The sequence below is a fragment of the Acanthisitta chloris genome, unplaced genomic scaffold (genome assembly GCF_000695815.1).
Source record: "Acanthisitta chloris isolate BGI_N310 unplaced genomic scaffold, ASM69581v1 scaffold47, whole genome shotgun sequence".
In the NCBI taxonomy this organism is placed as follows: Eukaryota; Metazoa; Chordata; class Aves; order Passeriformes; family Acanthisittidae; genus Acanthisitta; species Acanthisitta chloris.
The window spans coordinates 1-19,537 of record NW_008684050.1 but is presented as its reverse complement, the minus strand read 5'-3'; the positions used below and the strand labels follow the sequence as shown (position 1 = coordinate 19,537).

Genomic DNA, 19,537 nt, shown 5'->3' with positions numbered 1-19,537 from the left:
CCAAGAGTTTTCTAGCTGTTACCTTTCGGATTCTCTCCCACATCACTGGTGGGGAGTGAGTGAGCGAGTGGCTGCCTGGGGGTTGAGTGCTGCCTGGGGTTAAACCACAACAGGGTTTCAACTTGGAATCCTCTGGTGTGTCCCATGCAACCAGCTCCTCACCCACACAGCTCTCCCCAGAGGACTGGCAACTATGTGCATCTTCCTACAAGCCCATTACCTCCAAGTAGCCACTGTAATCCAGCTCAATCAGCTCAAAAGTGGCAATGAGTTCTCCTGCTGCTTTGGTGCCTCTGAAGAAATCAAAGAACTGCAGGGCAGGTTTGGTGTATGGCTCATCAACCAGCTTCACCTGTGGGACAGCAAAGGCCTGCCCAAGGAACTCGGGGGAGCCCTGTGGGAAAGGGGGGAATGGGTCAAAGCATCCCTGTGTTATATCACCACCTCAGTTCCACCCACTCACTCTAGCCAGTCTGGGACAGCAAAAGACCACCCTAGGAACAGCCCTAAGAACTACAAAATTTCCCCCATGCCATGAGTTCTCTGCAATGTGAGCCTGCCAAGGAAATGAGGCAGGAGCTGGGAGAGGCACAGTGCTCCTCCAAAAAGGAGAGATCCCAGCTCCAGTGACCACTCATCAGGGCCTGGGTCAGGGTATATCTGAGCCGGAAAGTCTCAACCTCAGCCACAGTCCCCAGGACTCACTGTCACCAGTGGATCAGGACCAACGTGAGTCACGGGAACCAGAGGTGTGGCAGCACTGGCACAGAGCTACTCTGCCTTCCCTGTTCTGGAAGCAGCAGGAGAAGAGCAGTAGAGCCATACTTACAAACTTGTTGTGGCTGAAAAGGTTGATTACAACGATGGGGGTCTCTGTCTTCAGCTCTTCTTTTTTCCCATCAATAATGAGCTGATCAAACAGAAGTAGCTCATTCCACATGGGGCTCAGTGTCTCCTCCAGCATCTGCAGACAGAGACAGGAGACCTGAGTGTTCCACAGCCAGTGGAAACAAACCACATGTACTTTGTAAGGCGAGTGAGGAACTGTGGGCTGACCCCCTCTCTCACACAGCCTCATGCAGCTGGTGGCTGACAGTAGGGGAGGTGGCAAAAGTGTGGAATCAGCACTTGGGGCCAACTAGCACATGCCAATCGACCTTTGTGACTACGCTCAACAATTGTCAGATATTCCATGAACACAGATACCTTAGTGTCTGGAATTACAAAATTCCCAGGACTGACACAGCACTGGCCTTCAACATGTCAGTGATTTTAATCTCCCCAAGTCCCCAAGGCAGCAGAGGCAAGAGTTTAAGTGGTCTCACCCTGGTGGTCTGGCAATGAGTCGAAAATAGCACTCTTGCAAATGGATCTGAAAGGCCATTGTCATCTGCAGGGAGGATCCCTCGAGCCTGATAGAGATGGGCTCGGAGCTGGAAATAGCTGAAATCTGGTAAGAAAAAGAGAAATGATCCCTGCAATGCAGTCCTGTGTGAGGCAAAAAAAATGCATGGAGAGGGCCAGCCAAGCAGGGGTGGGCACATCCTGTGAGGAATGGGTACCAATTCTGGGGGCACTCATTGTGCTTCTCAGGCCAGTACATCTCAAAGGGTTTAGCCCAGCAACACAAGCTCAGGTACCTCTGGGAAGGACATGACATGTGAAATGTGCAGTGTCCTGCTGTGGGGGAGCACCACCAAGCCTCAGCAGAGGGGGAGACCTTTGCCCATTGCCAGTTTGGCAGTACATTCAGTGCCTGTGAAGCATCATACTGACTGCTGCTCAAGCTTTGAGTGTGCAAATACATCCTCACAAGAGCAAACTGCATGTGTCTGTCCCAGTCATGCCTTGGAGATGACACAGAGATGATAGATCAGGTTCTAATCCTCAGCCACTGAGCTGTGGACAGGAGCTCTCAGCTCCCTGCTCTCCTGCTCATGGTTAAGATATGGGGAACTGGCACCTGCACTCACCATCCCTGCTGAGCCTGCTGGGAGGACTGTATGCTGAGAGCTGGGCTATCTCCTGCCCACTCTCAGAGAGGTACTTGAACTCCTCAGGCAGCTCTGCCAAACAGTTTTTCGCATATTTGGTTACCCCAAGCCACATGTAGATTTCCAGTTTGGCAAAGATCTCACCGGTGTGTAAGCCAGGGACCTGAAAGCACAGGAGGTTTATCAGGTTTTCTATCTCAGACCAAGCTGATCACATCAACCAGTGACCAGCCAAAGAGGACAGAAGACAGAGCACTGCATCCAGAGGCAAAAGGCCACGATGGAGCAAGAGCTGTTTCCTTGTGAACTCCAGGATGTCAGGAAGGAGGGCTGGAAGCAGGGAGGGAGAAAGAGCATGAAGCAAGCAAGAGCACACTGCTTTGATATAAACTCTACCTTCAAAAAGACAGTCTGGATCTTTGCACAGTCCTTGCCTTTCTCCTCTTCAACTACTGAGTAGAGGATGTTTTGTGCAGGAATTCTGGCGTATGCCACACGCCTGTTGTTGCTGAGCATCCAGACAAGTACATCAGGGAGGGTGCACTGGGGCTGGAGGGAGGAAAGAGAGGAATGTCACAGCAGAGAAACAGCACATGTCTTGTCCTCCCTTCATTGACATGATGAAAGCCTTGTCTCCTCACTGCTGGTGGCCTGGTGCTGTGGAGATCCAGAAGCAAACAAAGGGCATAACGCTGGCCATGTGCTTCTGACAGTCAGCCCTGCAGTGTGGCTCTACAGGTGGTGTGATTTAACCCCAGCTAGCAACTCAGCCCCATGAGTCGCTCACTCACTGTCCCCCAGTGGGATGGGAGAGAGGATTGGAAAAGTAAAAGTGAAAAAACTCATGGGTTGAGATAAAGACAGTTTAGTAGAGAAAGCAAAAGCTATGCATCAAGCAAAGCAAACCAAATAATTCATTTCCCACTTCCCATGAACAGGCAGGTCTTTAGGTACCCCAGGACAGCAGGGCTCCATGCACAGGTGATTGGGAAGACAAACACCATCACTCCAAACATCTCACCTTTTCCCTCACACAGCTAAAGGTGTGAAAATTATTTGACGGCACTTGGTGAAAGACTTCTCCAAACTGCAACAGTGTCTGCCCACCTAATGCCAGCAAAAATGGCATTCTGGCTGACATTACATGAACACACTGATTTCTTCAGTTACTTAAAGTAGAGCAAATGAAACTCCAAAAGTGGAGAGTCTCTTCTATGGATGAGAGATCTCATCCCAAGGCAAGTTTCATTTTGCAAAATGTATCCAGATTCAGTCCCTGTTGGCAGTGCAGGCAGCACAGGCAAGGCTGTTTTCCCAGCCAGACTGTCTAGGAAAGCCTGTTTTCCCAGGCTAGTAGGGTAAAGAGGCCTGGGAGGCCTGGAGTTAACTCAGGTCTGCCTCCAACCCACTGCTGAGCTGCCTTGACCCCTGCTATGACACCAACAGCCCTGCAAAGCTCTCTGGCCTCAACCCTCACTAGAGCCATGACAGGAAACATGGTAACTTCCAGCAGCTGGAACTTGGAATTTTACAAAGTGGAGAAAGACAGCAGAGGAAAATTCCCAGCTCAGGATGGTGAGAGCCCTGGCAGCCAGTCCAGTGTCCTCTCCTTGCCTGTGCCCTCTCCCACTCGGAAAAGGGGTGCCCCAGGAGAGCTGTACCTCTTTAGCCATGAAGCGCAGCTTAGCCAGGATCCTCCTTGTCTCCTTAACCTTCTCCTTGACATTGTCTCGAGTCAGCCAGCGCCTCAAACGGAGCCCCTGCTTTGCGTGCAGGATCTGAACAGAGAGCACAGCCATCACATGCCTGGCCATGCCCCAGGCATGCCCCACTGGCACCTGTGTGGGAGCTCTGCGGGGGAACCTCCATGTGCTGACCACATCCATCCTGCCCCACCATGCCCTGACCTCCACTACAGCTCACTTCCCTGCTGCTGAGAGCAAACCCCCAGGAACCTGTCACAAGCTGTGGAGTGAAGGGTGCCAAGAACTGGAGACTCTGGTAACTCATCAGCTCTGCCAATACCAGCTGGTAACAGAAGTCCATGAGCTTTAAAATCACTTGGGGTGGAAAGATGTCTAAGGAAATAAACATTTCAGAAGCTGGTGTTCTAAGGCTCCAGAGAGTACCTTGGAGAGATTTTTGCCCAAGGAGCAACTTGGGGCTGCAGAAGTATAGGAATATGAAGATGTTGGAAACTGGAACACACTGCTGGGCTTTTACCTCCATTACTGCACATCTGAGATAGTTTATGCATCTGAGGAGAGACTTTGAGATGAACCAAAACTAATCATGAAATCCAGAAGGAAGTCAGGGTACAGATCCAGTATGGGCTGACAAGGCCAGAAAACTCATCTCTTGGGCTGGTTCTCTTTTTCAGAGCATCTCAGACTTAGCAAAGAAACTTCACCACAGCTCAGGTCATGCAGGGAGGCAGAGGTGTTGTCCTTTCTGAGGACAGGCAGATGGATGGCTGTTGCAGACCTGCTGGATTGGTACTCAGCCTGTGGGCTGAGTTGTCAGGGGCAGTGGCTCTCAGTAAGCCCCTCAGACCTGTCTGCAGGAACATCCTGCACCAAAAGGCCTCCAGCAACTCACTGGGCTGCAACATGCAGGTCATCAGCCACATGTGCCCCACAGGAGAAGAAGGAAGGCATTGGGGCACAGCATCAGCACAAAACTGGAGGCAGCCATGGCCTCTGTCCCCTGTGCTGGAAGCTGTATTGCTCTGAGCAGAAGTGGGAGATGCTGGAATAAAAGCCTATAGGATCATAGTATGTTAGGGGCTGGAATGGAACTAAGAGATCATCCAGCCCCAACCCCTGCCCTGGGCAGCGACACCTCCCACCAGAGCAGGTTGCTCAAGGCTTCATCCAACCTGGCTGTGAACACTGCCAGGGCTGGGGCAGCCACAGCCTCCCTGGGCAACCTGGGACAGTGTCTCACCACCCTCACAGCAAAACCTTCTGCCTAAGATCTAACCTAAATTTCCCTCTTTCAATTTATCCCCACTACTCCTTGTCCTGGTGCTCCTAGCCAAGAGTCCCTCTGCAGCTTCCCTGGAGCCCCTTCAGCTCCTGACTGGTAGCTGTGAGGTCTCCACACAACCTTCTCTTCTCCAGGCTGAACAGCCTCAACTCTCTCAGCCTGTCTATGACTGATCCCATGAGTTTTAGCCCAAAGTTGCCTTCTTAGCATCAATTCCAGGTGGTCCTCCAGAAGCATCCCCCAGAGCAGGGATGACACAGGTTCCCAACACTCCCCACCGAGCCCCACAGCTTACGACGTTGCGCAGCAAGTATTTTGTCCGACACATGTCCAGGTTGTTTGGATGTGCCATCGTTTTTCTCTCTGCATTGAGTGAATATTGCCTGCAATGAGAAAAGCAGCACAGGCTCTGCATCCCCTGCACCCAGCAGGCTGTGCACAGCTCCAAATCCCTGGTACCAATCCAGAGGCATCAGAAGCCTCCCTTTCTGCAATGCCCTCTCTTCGGCAAGCTTGTTGATTCAGAAGGTAATCTGGGAATTCCCAGCACCCGAGGCTCCCTCTCTACTGTCACACTGTGGACTGAAATGTATATCACCTCCCATGGGGCAGTCACAGTGACTGAAACACTGGTCTTTTGACTGTGTGATTGAAAAAAGTGAAGGAAATGTCCTTCAAATTTAGGAAACACACAGAAGTCCAGGAACATTGAGCCTGCCATCTGTGACCCCTGTGATTCCCAGGACAGGACTGGGGGTTCCTCTCCAAGCTTCAAAAGCTACAGGTTCCTTTTCCCAGGTTGTCCTCACTTTCTTCTGCTCATCCACCTCAAAAGGATGAGAGAGAAGGCTGCACAAAGCCCAGGCAAAACATGAAAGGACCTCCTAACCTGAAAACAAGAAACCTCAGGAAATCAGGGGCATGCCAACCTGCATCCAGCTACAAATTCCTCTAGCACCTCTCTGAGTCGTTCTTCTGCTTTAGCCTTTGGTCTTCTCAAGAGCTTCTCCACATCATCCAGCCCCTGTTCCTGTGGAGAAATCATTATGTTCAGAGAGCTTGCACCTGGCTGAGGGGTCAGAGTGAGACTTTGCAGGGATGCATTTGCCACAAACATCTTGACCTTTTTGCAGGGCTGGGATTCATGAGAGCTGCAGGTCAGCATTGTGCTGCCAGGGACTATCCAGAGCCTGGGGATAACCTGAACACTGGTTGTTACACCCCCTTGTGTCTCAGCCCTTGAGTAGCCACTGACACATACACTGTGACAAGCTCTGCTTTTGAATTTCTGAGCCCAAAAGGGCCCTGGGAAGAGACTGCATCCTCCTGATGACAAGCCCAAGGCTGAGTCTGGCATCTCCCCAGTGCTCACACAGCTCAGGACTGGCAGCAGAGGAACGTTTTGTCACAGACATCACATCACATCACTCACCCCTCCAGGCAGTTGCACAGCACAAGCAGTGACTCTGCATCTACTGCCCTACCCCACCCGTCTAAAGGGCAGGTAGGACTGAGCCCTATGAGAAACAAGGACTTGCATGGGTGGTGAGGATAGCAAATATCTCATAGACCAACTGCAAATGCAACAAGGAAAGCACCCCAGGAAGAAGCATGACAGACAAACACCCTGAGCATGCTACCAGGCGTTCTGCCAGCTTGACAATCCAGTTGGAAATGCAGAGTCTCCAGGCGTGATCCTCCCAGTAGCTCCACACATACACGCAGGGTTTTTCATGCATCATGGGCAGGCAGCAGTATGACCTAAGGGCAGCAGGCAGAGGAGGTTATGGATGCTGCTCGCAGAAAGCACATGCCATGTCACACTGCAGTACTTGCACCCCCAGCACAGGGAGCAGCAGCTGCACTCTGTCTCAGAAATCAGCTTCTTTGGGCTAAGCACCATGGGCATGGACGCAAGCTGCCAGGATCTGTCCTTTGCCATTCCAAACTAGCACACAGGGTTTCTAGTAGAGAGAGCAGCATGTGCTCAGGTGAATGAGACTGACAGGATCACGGAACATTGCCAAGTTTTCTTGCTGCTGTGGGACTGAATAGTAGTTGGGCACAGGGCTCACATTGCAAACACCAAGGCATTGCCAGGCCTGTGGGACAAAGCAGGCAGCATTCCCAGAGGAAACATATCATCTGAAGAACTTGTGTATGTGTCTTGCCTGCTCAACATAGGACAGCATGCACCAGGGTACTCTTCTCCCTTCCTCACTGGAAACAAGCCCTTAGGATGCTGCTTGTTAACCAGAAAAGGGACAGCTGATACTGACAGGTCTCAGTTTCCCTGGGACCCTGTCCTTGGCCACCTGCACACATCTAGCAGACATTGTAAGACTCATAGGGCTTGTGGAGAATGCCAGCCAGCTGGGTCATGGCAAGCTGCAAGGTCACAAAGAGGAGAAACCCATGCCACATTGCTGAGAAGACCTCTAATAAAATCTGGAATAACCAAGCTGGGAAGCTGGAACAGGACCAGGAAAGGTGGGAAAGAAGGACAAAGAAGACTTACCTGTCATACTCCATGGGCTCTGGTCTCTGGCTCTTCGTCACTGACTTGTGCCGTGGTGTTGAAGCTCTGGTCAGGACTTCAGCATCCAGTTCACTATCTGAACTAGCATCCAGCAGAGGCTGCTTTTCTTCTTTCACCTCTCCCTTTTCCATCATTCGCCATCCTTTGGTCACAGCCTCTTCAGATTTGCCATAGTTTCCTTGAAGTTAAAGCATTGAACAGTAAACAGGTAAGCAGGATCACTGTTAAATAAGTTTTCTAGCTGGAAAAAACCAGAGTGCAATCCTCCTGCCAAGAGAAGCACAGGGGTATCTACTGCTTCGGGAACTTGCAGTTCAGTAGCATCCAGCCATTGAAGCATCACATGGACAACCAAGAGGTCCAGGAGGGAGCTGGGCAATTCCAAGGAGGTCCTTGTGTATTCCTTCGAGTTCTGCCAGCTCCACCAAGTGCCTGCTGACTGCCATCTACACCCCTACACTGGGGGCAGCAACAGCCACCCAGGAAGCATCTTCACCCATGCAGCTTAGGGGCTTTGACCCACTCTCTAACCACTGGTTCCCCACCACCTGCTGTCACAGCCCCTCAGCCCCACATGGCCAACCCCAGTATCCCAGCTTCTTCTCCTTTGCTTCCCTTTCTTGCTCCCAAACCCTTCTACCTCTTTGCACCCTCACCTCTCAGGAGAGCTTCTCACGGTCCCCAAGCAGGCAATTCATGCAAATACTGCAAATTTCCAATCCCACAGGACAGCACCCAAACTTTTCAGGTAAGTAAATTACTGTGTGCACCCCCTGGACTCATTCCCCATCCTTCCCAAGTTCCTGAGCTGTGCATGGGCTCGCAGTGCTGACATGGGCTGTCAGGGGAAGATTCACACTGTTCCCACAGTTTCTGGACATGGGGTCCTGCAGAATACCCACCTATAGAGATTTCAAAGCTGACAGGTTTAGAGCTGAGAGAGGAGTCCATCATTGTGGCTTCAAAGAAGGCAGCAAAGAGGAGGAATTCTTCCTTTCTTCCCAAAGCATTCTGAGCAAGGAGACAGAAATCAGGCTGAGAGCCTTGTGTGCCAAAACACTGCCTGAGCACCAGGGCATGGCCAGTGCCTGCCAGCACTCCCACAGGACCTCGGGGGGATGGATACTGCTGAGATCACCACTGCTGGGCTGCCAGAGGCAGCACAGGCTTTCCTGGGGGGTTGGTGCAGAGCCATGGCTTTGGCTGATGCTTGTGTGAAGCCACTGAACAGATTTGTAGGCTAAGGGATGGCTCTTGTACCAACATAGCTGCATCTTGCCTTGCCTCTTTCCAATGACAACTGTGCATGTCACAGACTGGCGTGGATCAGTCATGCCAGCACAACAGGACTCACCTCGGGGAGCGGATGAAGCTCTTCCACCTCCACAGTGACTTCCCCAGGCTGCTCGGCCTCCTGAGAGCTCCCAGCCTCACCCTCTCCCTGCAGCTGGCTCAGTTCTTTGGCTTTTTCCTTGGATTTTTTACTTTTCTTCTTCAGCTTCAGTTTGCTTAGGGCACTTCTCCTCCTGTCTCCAAGCTTCCTCTCTGCCATGCAGGGGCTGCTGAAGATCTCCACTGTGACGGCCATGAGGATGCGTCCGCGGTAGAAGATGCCCTCGCCCATGCCCTCATTGAGGTCCCTGTGGATGTCCCGCAGAGCTGAGTTCTGGGGGGAGCCATACAGGTTCACCCAGGCTGGGCCAAACGTGGGGTTAAAGCCTGCAGTGACAGGGACAGAGCCTCATTATGCCCCAGGGTGCTGCTGCAGGGAGACCCCCCCCGCAAGAGGACAGCCCAGGACATTTTGGTGTGCTTCAGCCACTCCTGCTCCCACCTCCAGGAGAGCACCACAGCCAAGCACAAGGTGCATGGTATGAGGCTGCCCAGGATGTCCTGCCCCGGGGCAGTCGTGCCAGGCCTCACCATTCCTGTCAGGGTCTGAGATCTCCTGCAGGTCGATGCCATGTGTAGCAATGGCCACGTCACCAACATTGGCATCATCCAGCACCTGGACCTTTATCTTCCTGGACAGAGGTGGGAACATCTCGATGAAACTGATCTGCTCATTCCACTCCGGCTCAGTGGTGTTGGTCTCCACTGATGTTTCCCCCTGGGCAGGAGAAGGAATGGAAGTCACACAGTCCCAGCCAGTGACCAGAGCAAGGGATGCCTCAGAGTCTCTCTGGGAATGCTCCTGTACCACCTGCAGACGGTGCTGGGCAGGCTCTGGTGGTGGCAGTGTCCCTGCTCCTGCCCCCCATCCTGCAATTCCTCTGCCCTTCATCAAGGGGGACTGTCCCAAGGCCCTGGCCCTGCCCTGCACAGCCAAGGGAAACACTGGGAGCAAGCAGGAAGCACAAGCAGACCCAGAGGTGTCTTGGGGTTCCCTAGGAGCACCCCCAGGCCCATCAGGCTGCCCAGGGACTCATTCTTCTATTAATGGATATCACAGTACCAGAAACAGGCCATTAGCTCAGTAAACTCTTCTGAGGGAGTGAGGCTGAGTCCAGCTCGACATAGAGGAAGGACTCCTGCTCCAGGATTTGACTCTCTCCCTATGTATAGGGATATGAATCTCTGCCAGCACAGCCAGTGGCTGTGCCCAGGGCTGGGGTGGTCCCACATGCATCTCTCTGCAGAGACAGAAGTCCCAAGAAAGTCTTCTCGTCCGAGCATTGCACATCCATGGCCACACAGCCCAGGCCACTGCTAAAAAACAGCAAGACCTGGGCTCTCCCATCCTTTTTCCAGTGGGAGCACTGTGCCCCATGGAGGCTCCTGGCAGCATGAGCCCAGTGCATGCTGCCACACAGACAAGGGAGAATCAGCCCCATAGCAGCCACTTCCCAGCAGACTCACCTGTTGCCCACAGAATGAGACCTGCACATACGGGTCGATAAAGACTTTTCTCTCCCCTATGATCTTGGACAAACCACCCATGATGCCTGCACTCATACTGGGCAGGCCCTCGGCACGATACAGCTTGACGCAGACCCTGGCCCAGGGTCTCTCTGCAGGGACTCTCTTAGGCAGCAGCAGGTTCCTGGAAGGCAAATTCATGTTCTGTCTCTCTCCTGGAGTCCATGGAGCACAGTGCTGGGAAATGCCCTGACTGGCAGGAAGTTTGGATCCTGCCTCACCATAGGTCTTTTTCACTTGGTCTTTCCCCATCAGAAGAGGTAAAACAAGAGGTAACCAATAAAACAAGAGGTAATGGGCAGAAACAGATGCACAGGAAGTTCCACCTGAATATGAGACTTCTTTCCTGTGCAGTCACTGAGCACTGATCAGATTGCACAGAGAGGTCATGGATTTTCCCTCACTGGACATATTCCAGAACTGTCTGGACACAACCCCGAGCCATGTGCTCTGGAATGGCCCTGCTGGAGCAGGGAGGTGGGACCAGTGACCCACTGTGGGCCCTTCCAGCCTGATTCTGTGAAGAGGGAAAAATGGGGGAAAAAAACAGTGTCAAGAGAGTGGTGGTTTTCCCCACTGCACCTACCTTTCAATATCCTCATCCCTGCTGCTGGAGGAGGTGGGAAGGGAGCCCACAACATCCCCACGTGCGGTGACAGAGATGTTGCACTTCACAAAGCCTTTCACACCCGCCCGGGTGTCCGTGGGGTCACTGATCACTGCCCACTTCTGGAAAAACCTGTGATCTGAGAGGGAAGAGGAGGAGCTCCCTGGGGAGAGGCCAGGTTACCACTTCACATCCCAACTCCATCTGCACAAAGACGGCCCTGGCCCTGCCGCTGAAGGCGCAGGAGGTGTCACACCTGCCTTCAGACAGGAGTGAGGAGAACCAAGTGCTGGTGTTCAAGTGCTTTAAAGCCAGAGCCCTGAGCAGCCCCACCAGAGATGAAGGAAACACCAGTTTCAGACAGAGTCAGGGCAGAGCACAATTTACACGGTGCAGTGCCTCATACCTGGCTGGCTGTACACTGTCCCAACATCCATCTTGAACGTTCCTATGCACGTTCCCAGGAATGGGATCTTCTTTGAGTGAAAAACCTGCAGGCAGCACAAATTTCCCTGAGCACCATGAGGTGTGGGCAGCCACGGGACACATTCAGACAGCTCCGGGGGGGACAGGGCTGCTAAGAGCAGCCCCAGTGCACAGCTGGGACAGCAGCTGCAAGCCCCTCATGCACATCGACCCACCTGAGTTAGCCCTGGGACAAACCCATTCCTGCCCAACCATTTCCACAAATCCATCAGTCAAACCTGGGCCAAGGCAAAGTCACGTGCAACTAATTCAGTTTCTGCCAGCTCCAGGTAAGCCAAACCCCTGTGACAGCCCTAGGGCAGACCTGCTTTCCCACAGAGTCCTGTGTATCCTGCTGGGTCAGGGCAGAGCAATACCCCCACCAGGCTAATGCCTCTCTCAAAACCTGAGCCTTGCTCAGTGCTGACTGAACACACACCAGCAGGAGAGAAGTGCAGCCTCTGACAGGGAAAGTGCTGGTGATTGCATGGTCAAGGATGTGCTGGCTGGGTTTAGCTACCTTTGTAACAGCCCCATGTCATGGGAAAGCCCTTATGCTTTGGGTCAGGGGATTTCTGAAACCCCCTCTGCTTGCCTGGGCTTTTCTATAGCACAAATCACTGCTGAGCTCCCTCATACCAGTCCTTTGTCTTCACAACCTGCAGGATGAGGCTCCAGAGTAAGGGGCAGCAGGGAATTGCCCCCAGAACAGCAGGGCAACAAGGCAGCAGGCAATAAACTGCCCCAGAGCTCCCAGTTCAGTCACAGGGTGCAGGGAGACTCTGAGCTGGAGGAGGTGGGAAGGCATCACTGCCCAGCACTGGCTCAGAGTGGGGCTGAGTCTCTACCCACTGTGGCTGCAGGAAGGCTCTTTGGTCTCTCTGTGGACAGGTGCCTCTGGCTGGAACACCAGGCTGGTACTGGTACCTCTGCTTTGCTCATTGCTCCCAGTGTCTATGCGCAGAAGCGTTGGGCTGCACCACTTACCACGGAGGATGAATTGGACATACTTACCGAGATCTCTATGAGTCTATGCAATAAAATGTCCCTTGGCTCATGAAATTCAAACAGAAAGTACTGAAAGACAAGAGCAATACAGCTGAACTGCAGGCTCCCAGGGTGGTCCCAGGCACTAGAGACACCAATGGGGCAAGGGCAGAGACTTTGTCCATGTCACCTACTTCATTGTAGAAGGGGCAGTTTGTTGACTTCTGCGTCGCTGTGTGCCTCTTCTCTTCTCCAACCTTGACTACAACAAAGGGGTTAATGTTCACCCCCACCAGCTTCTGGGCTTCAATTACATTAATGCCAACCTGAGAAAATGTGACAGAAAACCTTTGGATCAGCACTCTCCTTGTTTCCACTGCCATCCTGAGCCTATTTCCACAGTACCAGTGTGCACATGTGCAGGGCCCTCTTGATGCAGGGGTGGACACATGGCTGCTGAAATCTGCTACAGCCACAGCAGACCAAAATGGTATTTGAGCTATTTGTTCCTTTCAGACAGGCAGGTAAATGAAGCTTCCAGCAGCATTCTACCCTCAGTTCCTGATCCCAAGGGGATGCAAACCCACTGCTCCCACATGGTGGGGTCCACAGAGCATCTGGAAAAGGTGCTGTTTGTATCTTCTGTCAATACTTCTCCTTGAATCCTACTGAGATGGACTGGAACGTGGCTGTCTTATTTGCTGCAACTGGTTATGAGTCTAAGATACAGAAATGCTCTCACATTTGCTCTCAGTACAAGAAACTAGGCCATTGTAAAGGTGCAGAATAACAGCTTCAATAATAGGATGGTTGGAAATTTGACCCCCACAAAAATTTTGGTTGATAGGACCAAATGTGAGTCTACATTTACTTAGAAGCAGGGAAGTATTTAAATCCATAGCCTGACTGGGAGACCTGCCCTGAAATCAAATTAATCTGATGTCAGGACCATCAGCCAGAGCCACAGCTTCATACCAGATTTCCAGAGTGTCCAAGCAAGTCCCCACAGTAACCCTCCACCCCCAGCCATGTCCCACAGACAGCCCTGAGTGCCCAGAGAAGGCTCTGGGGAAGCTGGAAGGCACCAGCCCTGCCTGGCAGGCACCAGGCCTGCCTGGGTGCTCTCCGAAACTCTGTTCAAGTAGTGTTTTGCAGTGGCACATGTGGCTGATTCCCTTCTCCTGTATATCCATAGCTAACTACATGTCCCAAAAAGAAATTCTTCTCCGGGCTGGCTGAAGTTGGGACCAGCACTCACAGATGCAGCCCATTCAGGGGATCTTAAACCTTGTTTAGGGAAATCACAGACAGGTGTCTTCATACTAGAGACCTCACTGGAGTATGTGGCAGTTAGAGAAGACCAGGCCCACAGCAAGGCAGTAGGGACCAGCTGTGGGGCCAGAGGCAGCTGCAGGGACATGGACCCAATGCTGCAGTACCTGGAAGCTCTGCGGGGTTGGGATAGCAAAGAGGTCCCGTGCGGAGCAGAGTCTGGAGCGGCTGCACAGAAAAACAACATGGGTGAGCAGGTTTCTGTCTACATGGACCCAAGTAAGTCCCCACCAAGGCAAGCAACAGAAACCCTGGCAAATAATAGCCCCTTGCCCAGGGGGTGAGCAAATCTCCAACAGTGCCTGTTTGGGGCCATTGAAAATGGAAGGTTTCTGACATTTTACAGGAGCAAACTGCCATGAGCTGCAGGAATCCCCCATGAGCTAGCACTTTCCACCCCAGGACTCCAGCAAGGGCAAGAGAGAAGAGCATGCCATGGATACCTCTTCACAGGGCTGAAGATGATGCCTGAGACTTCCATCTCAGATGTATCATAGAAATCTTCTTCCTCCTCCTCCTCCTCAGTCTCCAGGCCTTTTGCCAGCTTCCTGCCCAGTGCAGCTGCCTTCCTGTCCAGCTCACTTGCTCTCAGACCCTCAGCAGTCCTGCAAACCCCCCACCATGCCACAAGACACACATCAGCCCTGGTGAGAAGGCTGTGTACTGCTCTCCACCCAGGAGGGTGAGCCGAGACACTCAGGTATTGTACTCAGCACTGGGGAGGTCCCAGCTCAGTGCTGTGCTCAGCTTTGGGCACTCACTGCAAAAAGGCCATTGAGGCACTGGAGCGAGTCCAGCCAAGGGCAGCAAGGGCAGGAAAGGGCCAGAGCACATGGGGAAGGGCTGAGGGAGTTGGGGTTGGTTAGCCTGGAGAAGAGGCTCAGGGGTGACCTCATGGCTCTCTGCAACTCCTGCCAGGGCTGGAGGGAGGTGGGGGATGTCTGTCCTGCCACGGCTGCAGGGAGAGGACTGGAGGGAATGGCCTGGAGCTGAGACCAGGGAAATATCAGGAAAAAAGTTTTCCCCTTTAGGGTGTTCAGACAAAGAAATAGGGAATTGTCCAAGGAGGTGGTAGAGTCACCATCCCTGGAGGTGTTGAAGAGGTGTCTGGATCTGGTGCTGAAGGATATGGTTTGGGTTTAGGGGTCACAGTAGTGACAGGTTAAGGCTTGGACTTGATGATCTTGGAGGTCTCCTCCAGCCTTGATGATTCTATGATTCTATGAAGCAGACCTACTTACTCTTGCTCCTCAAATCCAGGATTGCAGATGATCAACTCTGAACTGTAAGAACAAGAGACGCTTTGCTGCAAAGACCAGTGTGCAGCCACAGTCCTGCTTGGATCTTGGCAGGGAGACCAGCATCCTCCTAAGTGATGCTTTTCCACTGCCCACCCCCTGCTGCTTTGCCTCTGGCATTCCAGAAGTGATACTCTGCAGGTCTTGCTGCTGCCTGTCATCCTCTCCACCCAGACCCCCACATCTCCCCTGGCTTTGGGCACCGCCTTCAGTCCAAACCACACTCTCTGCAACTACACTGCAACGAAGTCTTGCTCCTGTCAGCCAGGAAGGCTGCAGAAATTCTCTCAAGTCCAAAAGGACTCCCAGGGAGTCCCAGGACTCCCAACACCTGCAGTGGGTCATTACAGTCACGGGCTCTTTGTGAAGACAAGGTATTTTTGTCCAAGAGTCCTGGCCCCTTATTGCTGCTGTAGAGTGGAGATGCATCAGCGTGGCCAGAGGTGGAGAGCAAATGAGGCTGGATTGCATCCCAAAGGCAGCTGTACAAATTGCCTGGAAATTTGCTCTTCCCAGGATTTCCATACCTGTCTTTCATCTGATAGACAAAGTCCTCTTCAACCCAGGCCCCTGCTGAGCCATTTGGAGGCTGGTAGCGCAAATCCAACTCAATGTAGATCTACAAACAGAAGTGAAATGGCCTGAGAGCTTGGCAGCCACAAAACAGTGGCAGAAACGTCATGGGAAAATGGAAGGGGAGCATGGAATAAAAAAAAGAATTGAGAAGCAGGTAGAAAGAAGAAAGGTGGTCACAACCTCACAAGAAGCCTACTTATACCAGACTCCCCTTGTCTGCCTCCATCAACAAGCTAGATATAACCAAACTCCTTCCTCTACAGCTTTCCAAACTCCAGGATTCATGAAATAAAAGCTGGTTCAAGTTTCCAAATTCAGCATATAAAACAGAGAGGCCCCTGAGAGCTGCTTCACGGCATTTTTGCAGGGTGATACGCAGAGGTTGGAGTGCTCTCTCTGTGGGAGGCACAAGACAGCTGGAACAGCATCCCTAAGCAGGATAGCTTGGATTAAAATGTTGCAGAAGCCATCAGCACACCCAGAGTCTGCATCACAAGAGACATTGATACAGTGCTAGTGAAGGAAGAAGGACAGCCAGAGAAGTACGGAGCACGCTAGGTACAGGCACAGCCAGCATGAGTCTGAACACCCTTGGTGTGCAGGTGTCCAGCCTGATCTCAAACCAACACCAACACATGAGAATTCTCCAGCAGAGGCAAAAATTGCCAACACGGAGGAGGTCAATCCTTACTAGGCTGAAGAGCATGTCCAAGCTGGGTTCAGAGTTCAGTCCCTGTAAAACTCACATTCCTGGGAAGAGAAATGGGAAGAGGAAGAGGAGGAACCTGAGAAAGCAGCAGTGCAGTGACTAGAAAAAGCAGCAGCAAAGGCTGGATGCAGAAGCTTGAGATAAAGCTGGATGAAGAATTGAGTCTCTAAAAACACCCCTTCAAACCACCAGGAGAAAAAAGGGTGCAAATAGCTCAAGTCCCAGAGAAGAACACGACTAGGGCTAGAAGGAAGGCTTTATTCCCACTCTGCTAAAGGAGCAGCAGTTGTGAAACAGCCTCTCCCTCGGGAACATGTCTCTTCCCAGCTGAGCTGAGGGAGAGGGTCTCAGGCTGCTCTTGGGATGGGTGTCCAGTCTTGCTTGCCTTATTTCTGTCCCCTGCAGCCCTTGTGCAGCCAGGAGGGCTGCACAATCCAAAACTAACCTGGCAAAACTGAATGGGTTGTGGTTGGAGCGGCTCATCAGCACAGGTGCTGCTGTTAGCACGAGGGAAGAAGAGGCAGCCAGAGGCAAAGAGCTGGGCTGCAGGGCAGCTCTGACCTTGCAGTGGGGTCCCCTCAAACCATCACCAGCACCGCCACTCTAGTCCTTGTCTCTTTGCTGTCATGGATGTTTATCCAGTGAGCTGCACAGGCTAAAAATCATTGCAGAAATGCTGTTTCCACCTGGACCTGCTCCATGATCTAGCCAGGCCAGCAACACGAGAAAGCCACATGCCTGTTCCGTTCAGCCTTGTGGTCTGGTGGCCACAGAGCTGCACACCATGTGCCACTGCAGAGTTGAGTCACACTGCCCATGGGAAAGGCAAACAGGGATGCAGCACCTCACAGGACTACTGCCTCCACCTCTGCTCTTCACACCCTGCCCACTGCCCTGGCACACAGCTCTGGCTGCCCAGCACCCACAGGACTGTGCCTGAACACTCAGCTGGCAGGACATGGCTCATTTTTGGGTAGTCTTCATTTTTTACCAGCACAGAGGGCCCAGTGAACCCCAGTACCAAAGCAGGAGGAAAGTGGTACCTACAGAGCAGAGCAGAGGGGCAGTCAGGTGTCAGAGCTGCTCACACTGCCCCAGACACTCATTAAGCTACCTGGCTAGTGCTGGTGTTAAACCCAAAATCTCACTGTGGGTCCTAAGGCACCCTGCTACCTTCAGATCCCCTCTGCTCCACAGCCTGCAGCAGGCCCCACCCATGCACTGTGTGCTGCAGGAAGCAGAAGAAATGCCACCTCTTACATACACTGCTCAGACCTGGGGAGGTTTCACTAAGCCTCCCTCTCCTCATTCAGGCAAGTCTCCAGAGTCCTCAGCCCACTTCACACGTTTCTAGAAGCTCCTAGACCCACTTGGTGGGTGTGAAATGGCTTCATCCCTGTGCACTATGCCATAGTGCTTTTCAGCTCAAACAGCTCGTGGACTGCCCCTCATCCACCTGAGAAACACCACATGAGGTTTCCCACAAAGCCCTACAGATTGCTGATAGCTGGGCAGCTCGTGGAGGACTTACACCAGTGACTCTCTGGTTCCTGTCCACAAGGGCCTCCCGCAGGATCAGCCTCCCGGATGTCATCAGGTGCTGAAGGCTGAGGACGAGGGTACCGAGCAGCCTGGAACAAAAACAAGAGGCTGCAGCAACACTGTGCATATAGCAGCAGTGCCTGCATCCTGGGGAAGACCAGGATCTCCACTCTCCTGCTCACAGCCCATCCGAGCTACTCTGAAGGGCTTTCCACAGGGAGTCTGGCAACTGAAACACCTGAGAACAACTGACCGTGGAGCAGGTCCTGCCTCCACCCCAGTCGTGCCCAGGCAGCTGCTGCAACCAAGCTGCCATCAGTGGTTAAAGGTTTGTGCAGATCCAGACTCACTGAGGGCAAAGGACCTCTCCCCTCTGGCACAGCTGGGCCTTGCAGGAGCAGCCTGTGTTTGGGCACTCAGCAGGGCTGGGGGGACTCTTCCCAGACAGGGAAACAGAGGCGTCACACAAGGAAATACCGAAACAGGACATAAAGCTATGGAACGGAGGTTCCTCTGCTGCTTCGCTTGCTCCACCACCACCACTCAATCTGTCACCTCTAATTCTTGGGCTTCCCTGCAGTGTTTTACAACTGCTGGAATAGCCACTGAGTTCCCAGTTTTGTGTCTGGACCACCTAGAAGGATTTTAAATTCTGGCTGATCCTTCCAATTTAAATTACTGTCTCTTTTGAAGGTTAAACCATACCACCGCAGGTTCAGGGCTTTTCCCCATGGACCGATACGTTGAATTTGGATGCAGCATAGTTAGTCATCACACGGATCTTCAGGGTGAGAGCAGGTCCCCAGTCTGCTTGTAGCTCTATTTTTAGGGCCTTGTTTTACCTTTGTCCAAGTTGGGGGTCTGATCTAGACCCTTAGGTAGTCTCTGTTAGTTGTGCCAGCAGTAAATCATTCCCCTTATTTAACTTAATATACTTAACTGTACATACAGAACAACCAGCTTGACCCCTTATCTATAACCTGCATCCTTCTCATCCTCCTTCCATCAGACTTTCAGTATACATTTTGTATTCCCAGTAGAAGATGCAAAGCCTAGTATATCTGCTCCCCCACCTCTACCAGACACCTCAACAGCCAAAGGACCCACCTGTTACTGAACACCTTGCTGCAGTTGTAAACCTTAATGGACAGCATTTCACCCATGATGAGCTTCCCATAGTGAGGCCAACGGAAAAGCTGCAAACAAACAGAGCAGGAAGGGATGACAGCTCGTTCCCTGCCACACTCCCATGGCTGGTGGCTGGTTGGGTCCCCTGCAAGGTGACCAAGCCCATAGGCATGACAAAAAGCAGCTGCAAGTGGGGAGTTACTTTCCTGCTGGCCAGGCAGGTGGGAGAGCCCCTGCAGCAGCACAGAGCCACAGCTCTGTCACAGGCAGAGGTGATGGTGGTGACAGCACTGGGGGGGATATGCTTCCCAGGCCACCCACATCACTGCACCCCTGTCGCCAACTTCTGCCCCACTGGGCACGGCCCGGAGCGTTGATCCCTCAGTCCGGGGGCAGGAGTAACTCTGCCTTGGCTTCAGTGTGCCCAGGCTGCCAGGGAGGGTCACGGCTGCG

At 52.6% G+C, this 19,537-nt stretch overlaps 1 protein-coding gene across 1 annotated transcript; it reads right to left on the bottom strand.

Moving 5' to 3' along the window:
* Positions 1-220: 220 nt before the first annotated feature.
* LOC103806449 (fer-1-like protein 4) lies at positions 221-19,152 on the bottom strand (the record flags this gene model as incomplete). The annotated part of the gene is made up of 20 exons (XM_009079141.1): positions 221-394; positions 3,656-3,772; positions 5,278-5,365; positions 5,912-6,012; positions 6,623-6,743; positions 7,501-7,699; positions 8,424-8,532; positions 8,876-9,240; positions 9,445-9,631; positions 10,381-10,564; positions 11,027-11,186; positions 11,454-11,538; positions 12,527-12,589; positions 12,694-12,825; positions 13,939-13,999; positions 14,275-14,436; positions 15,073-15,114; positions 15,657-15,748; positions 17,946-18,045; positions 19,064-19,152. Coding segments are annotated over 20 exons (2,631 nt in total), but the record flags the coding sequence as incomplete, so codon positions are not given.
* Positions 19,153-19,537: the final 385 nt, after the last annotated feature.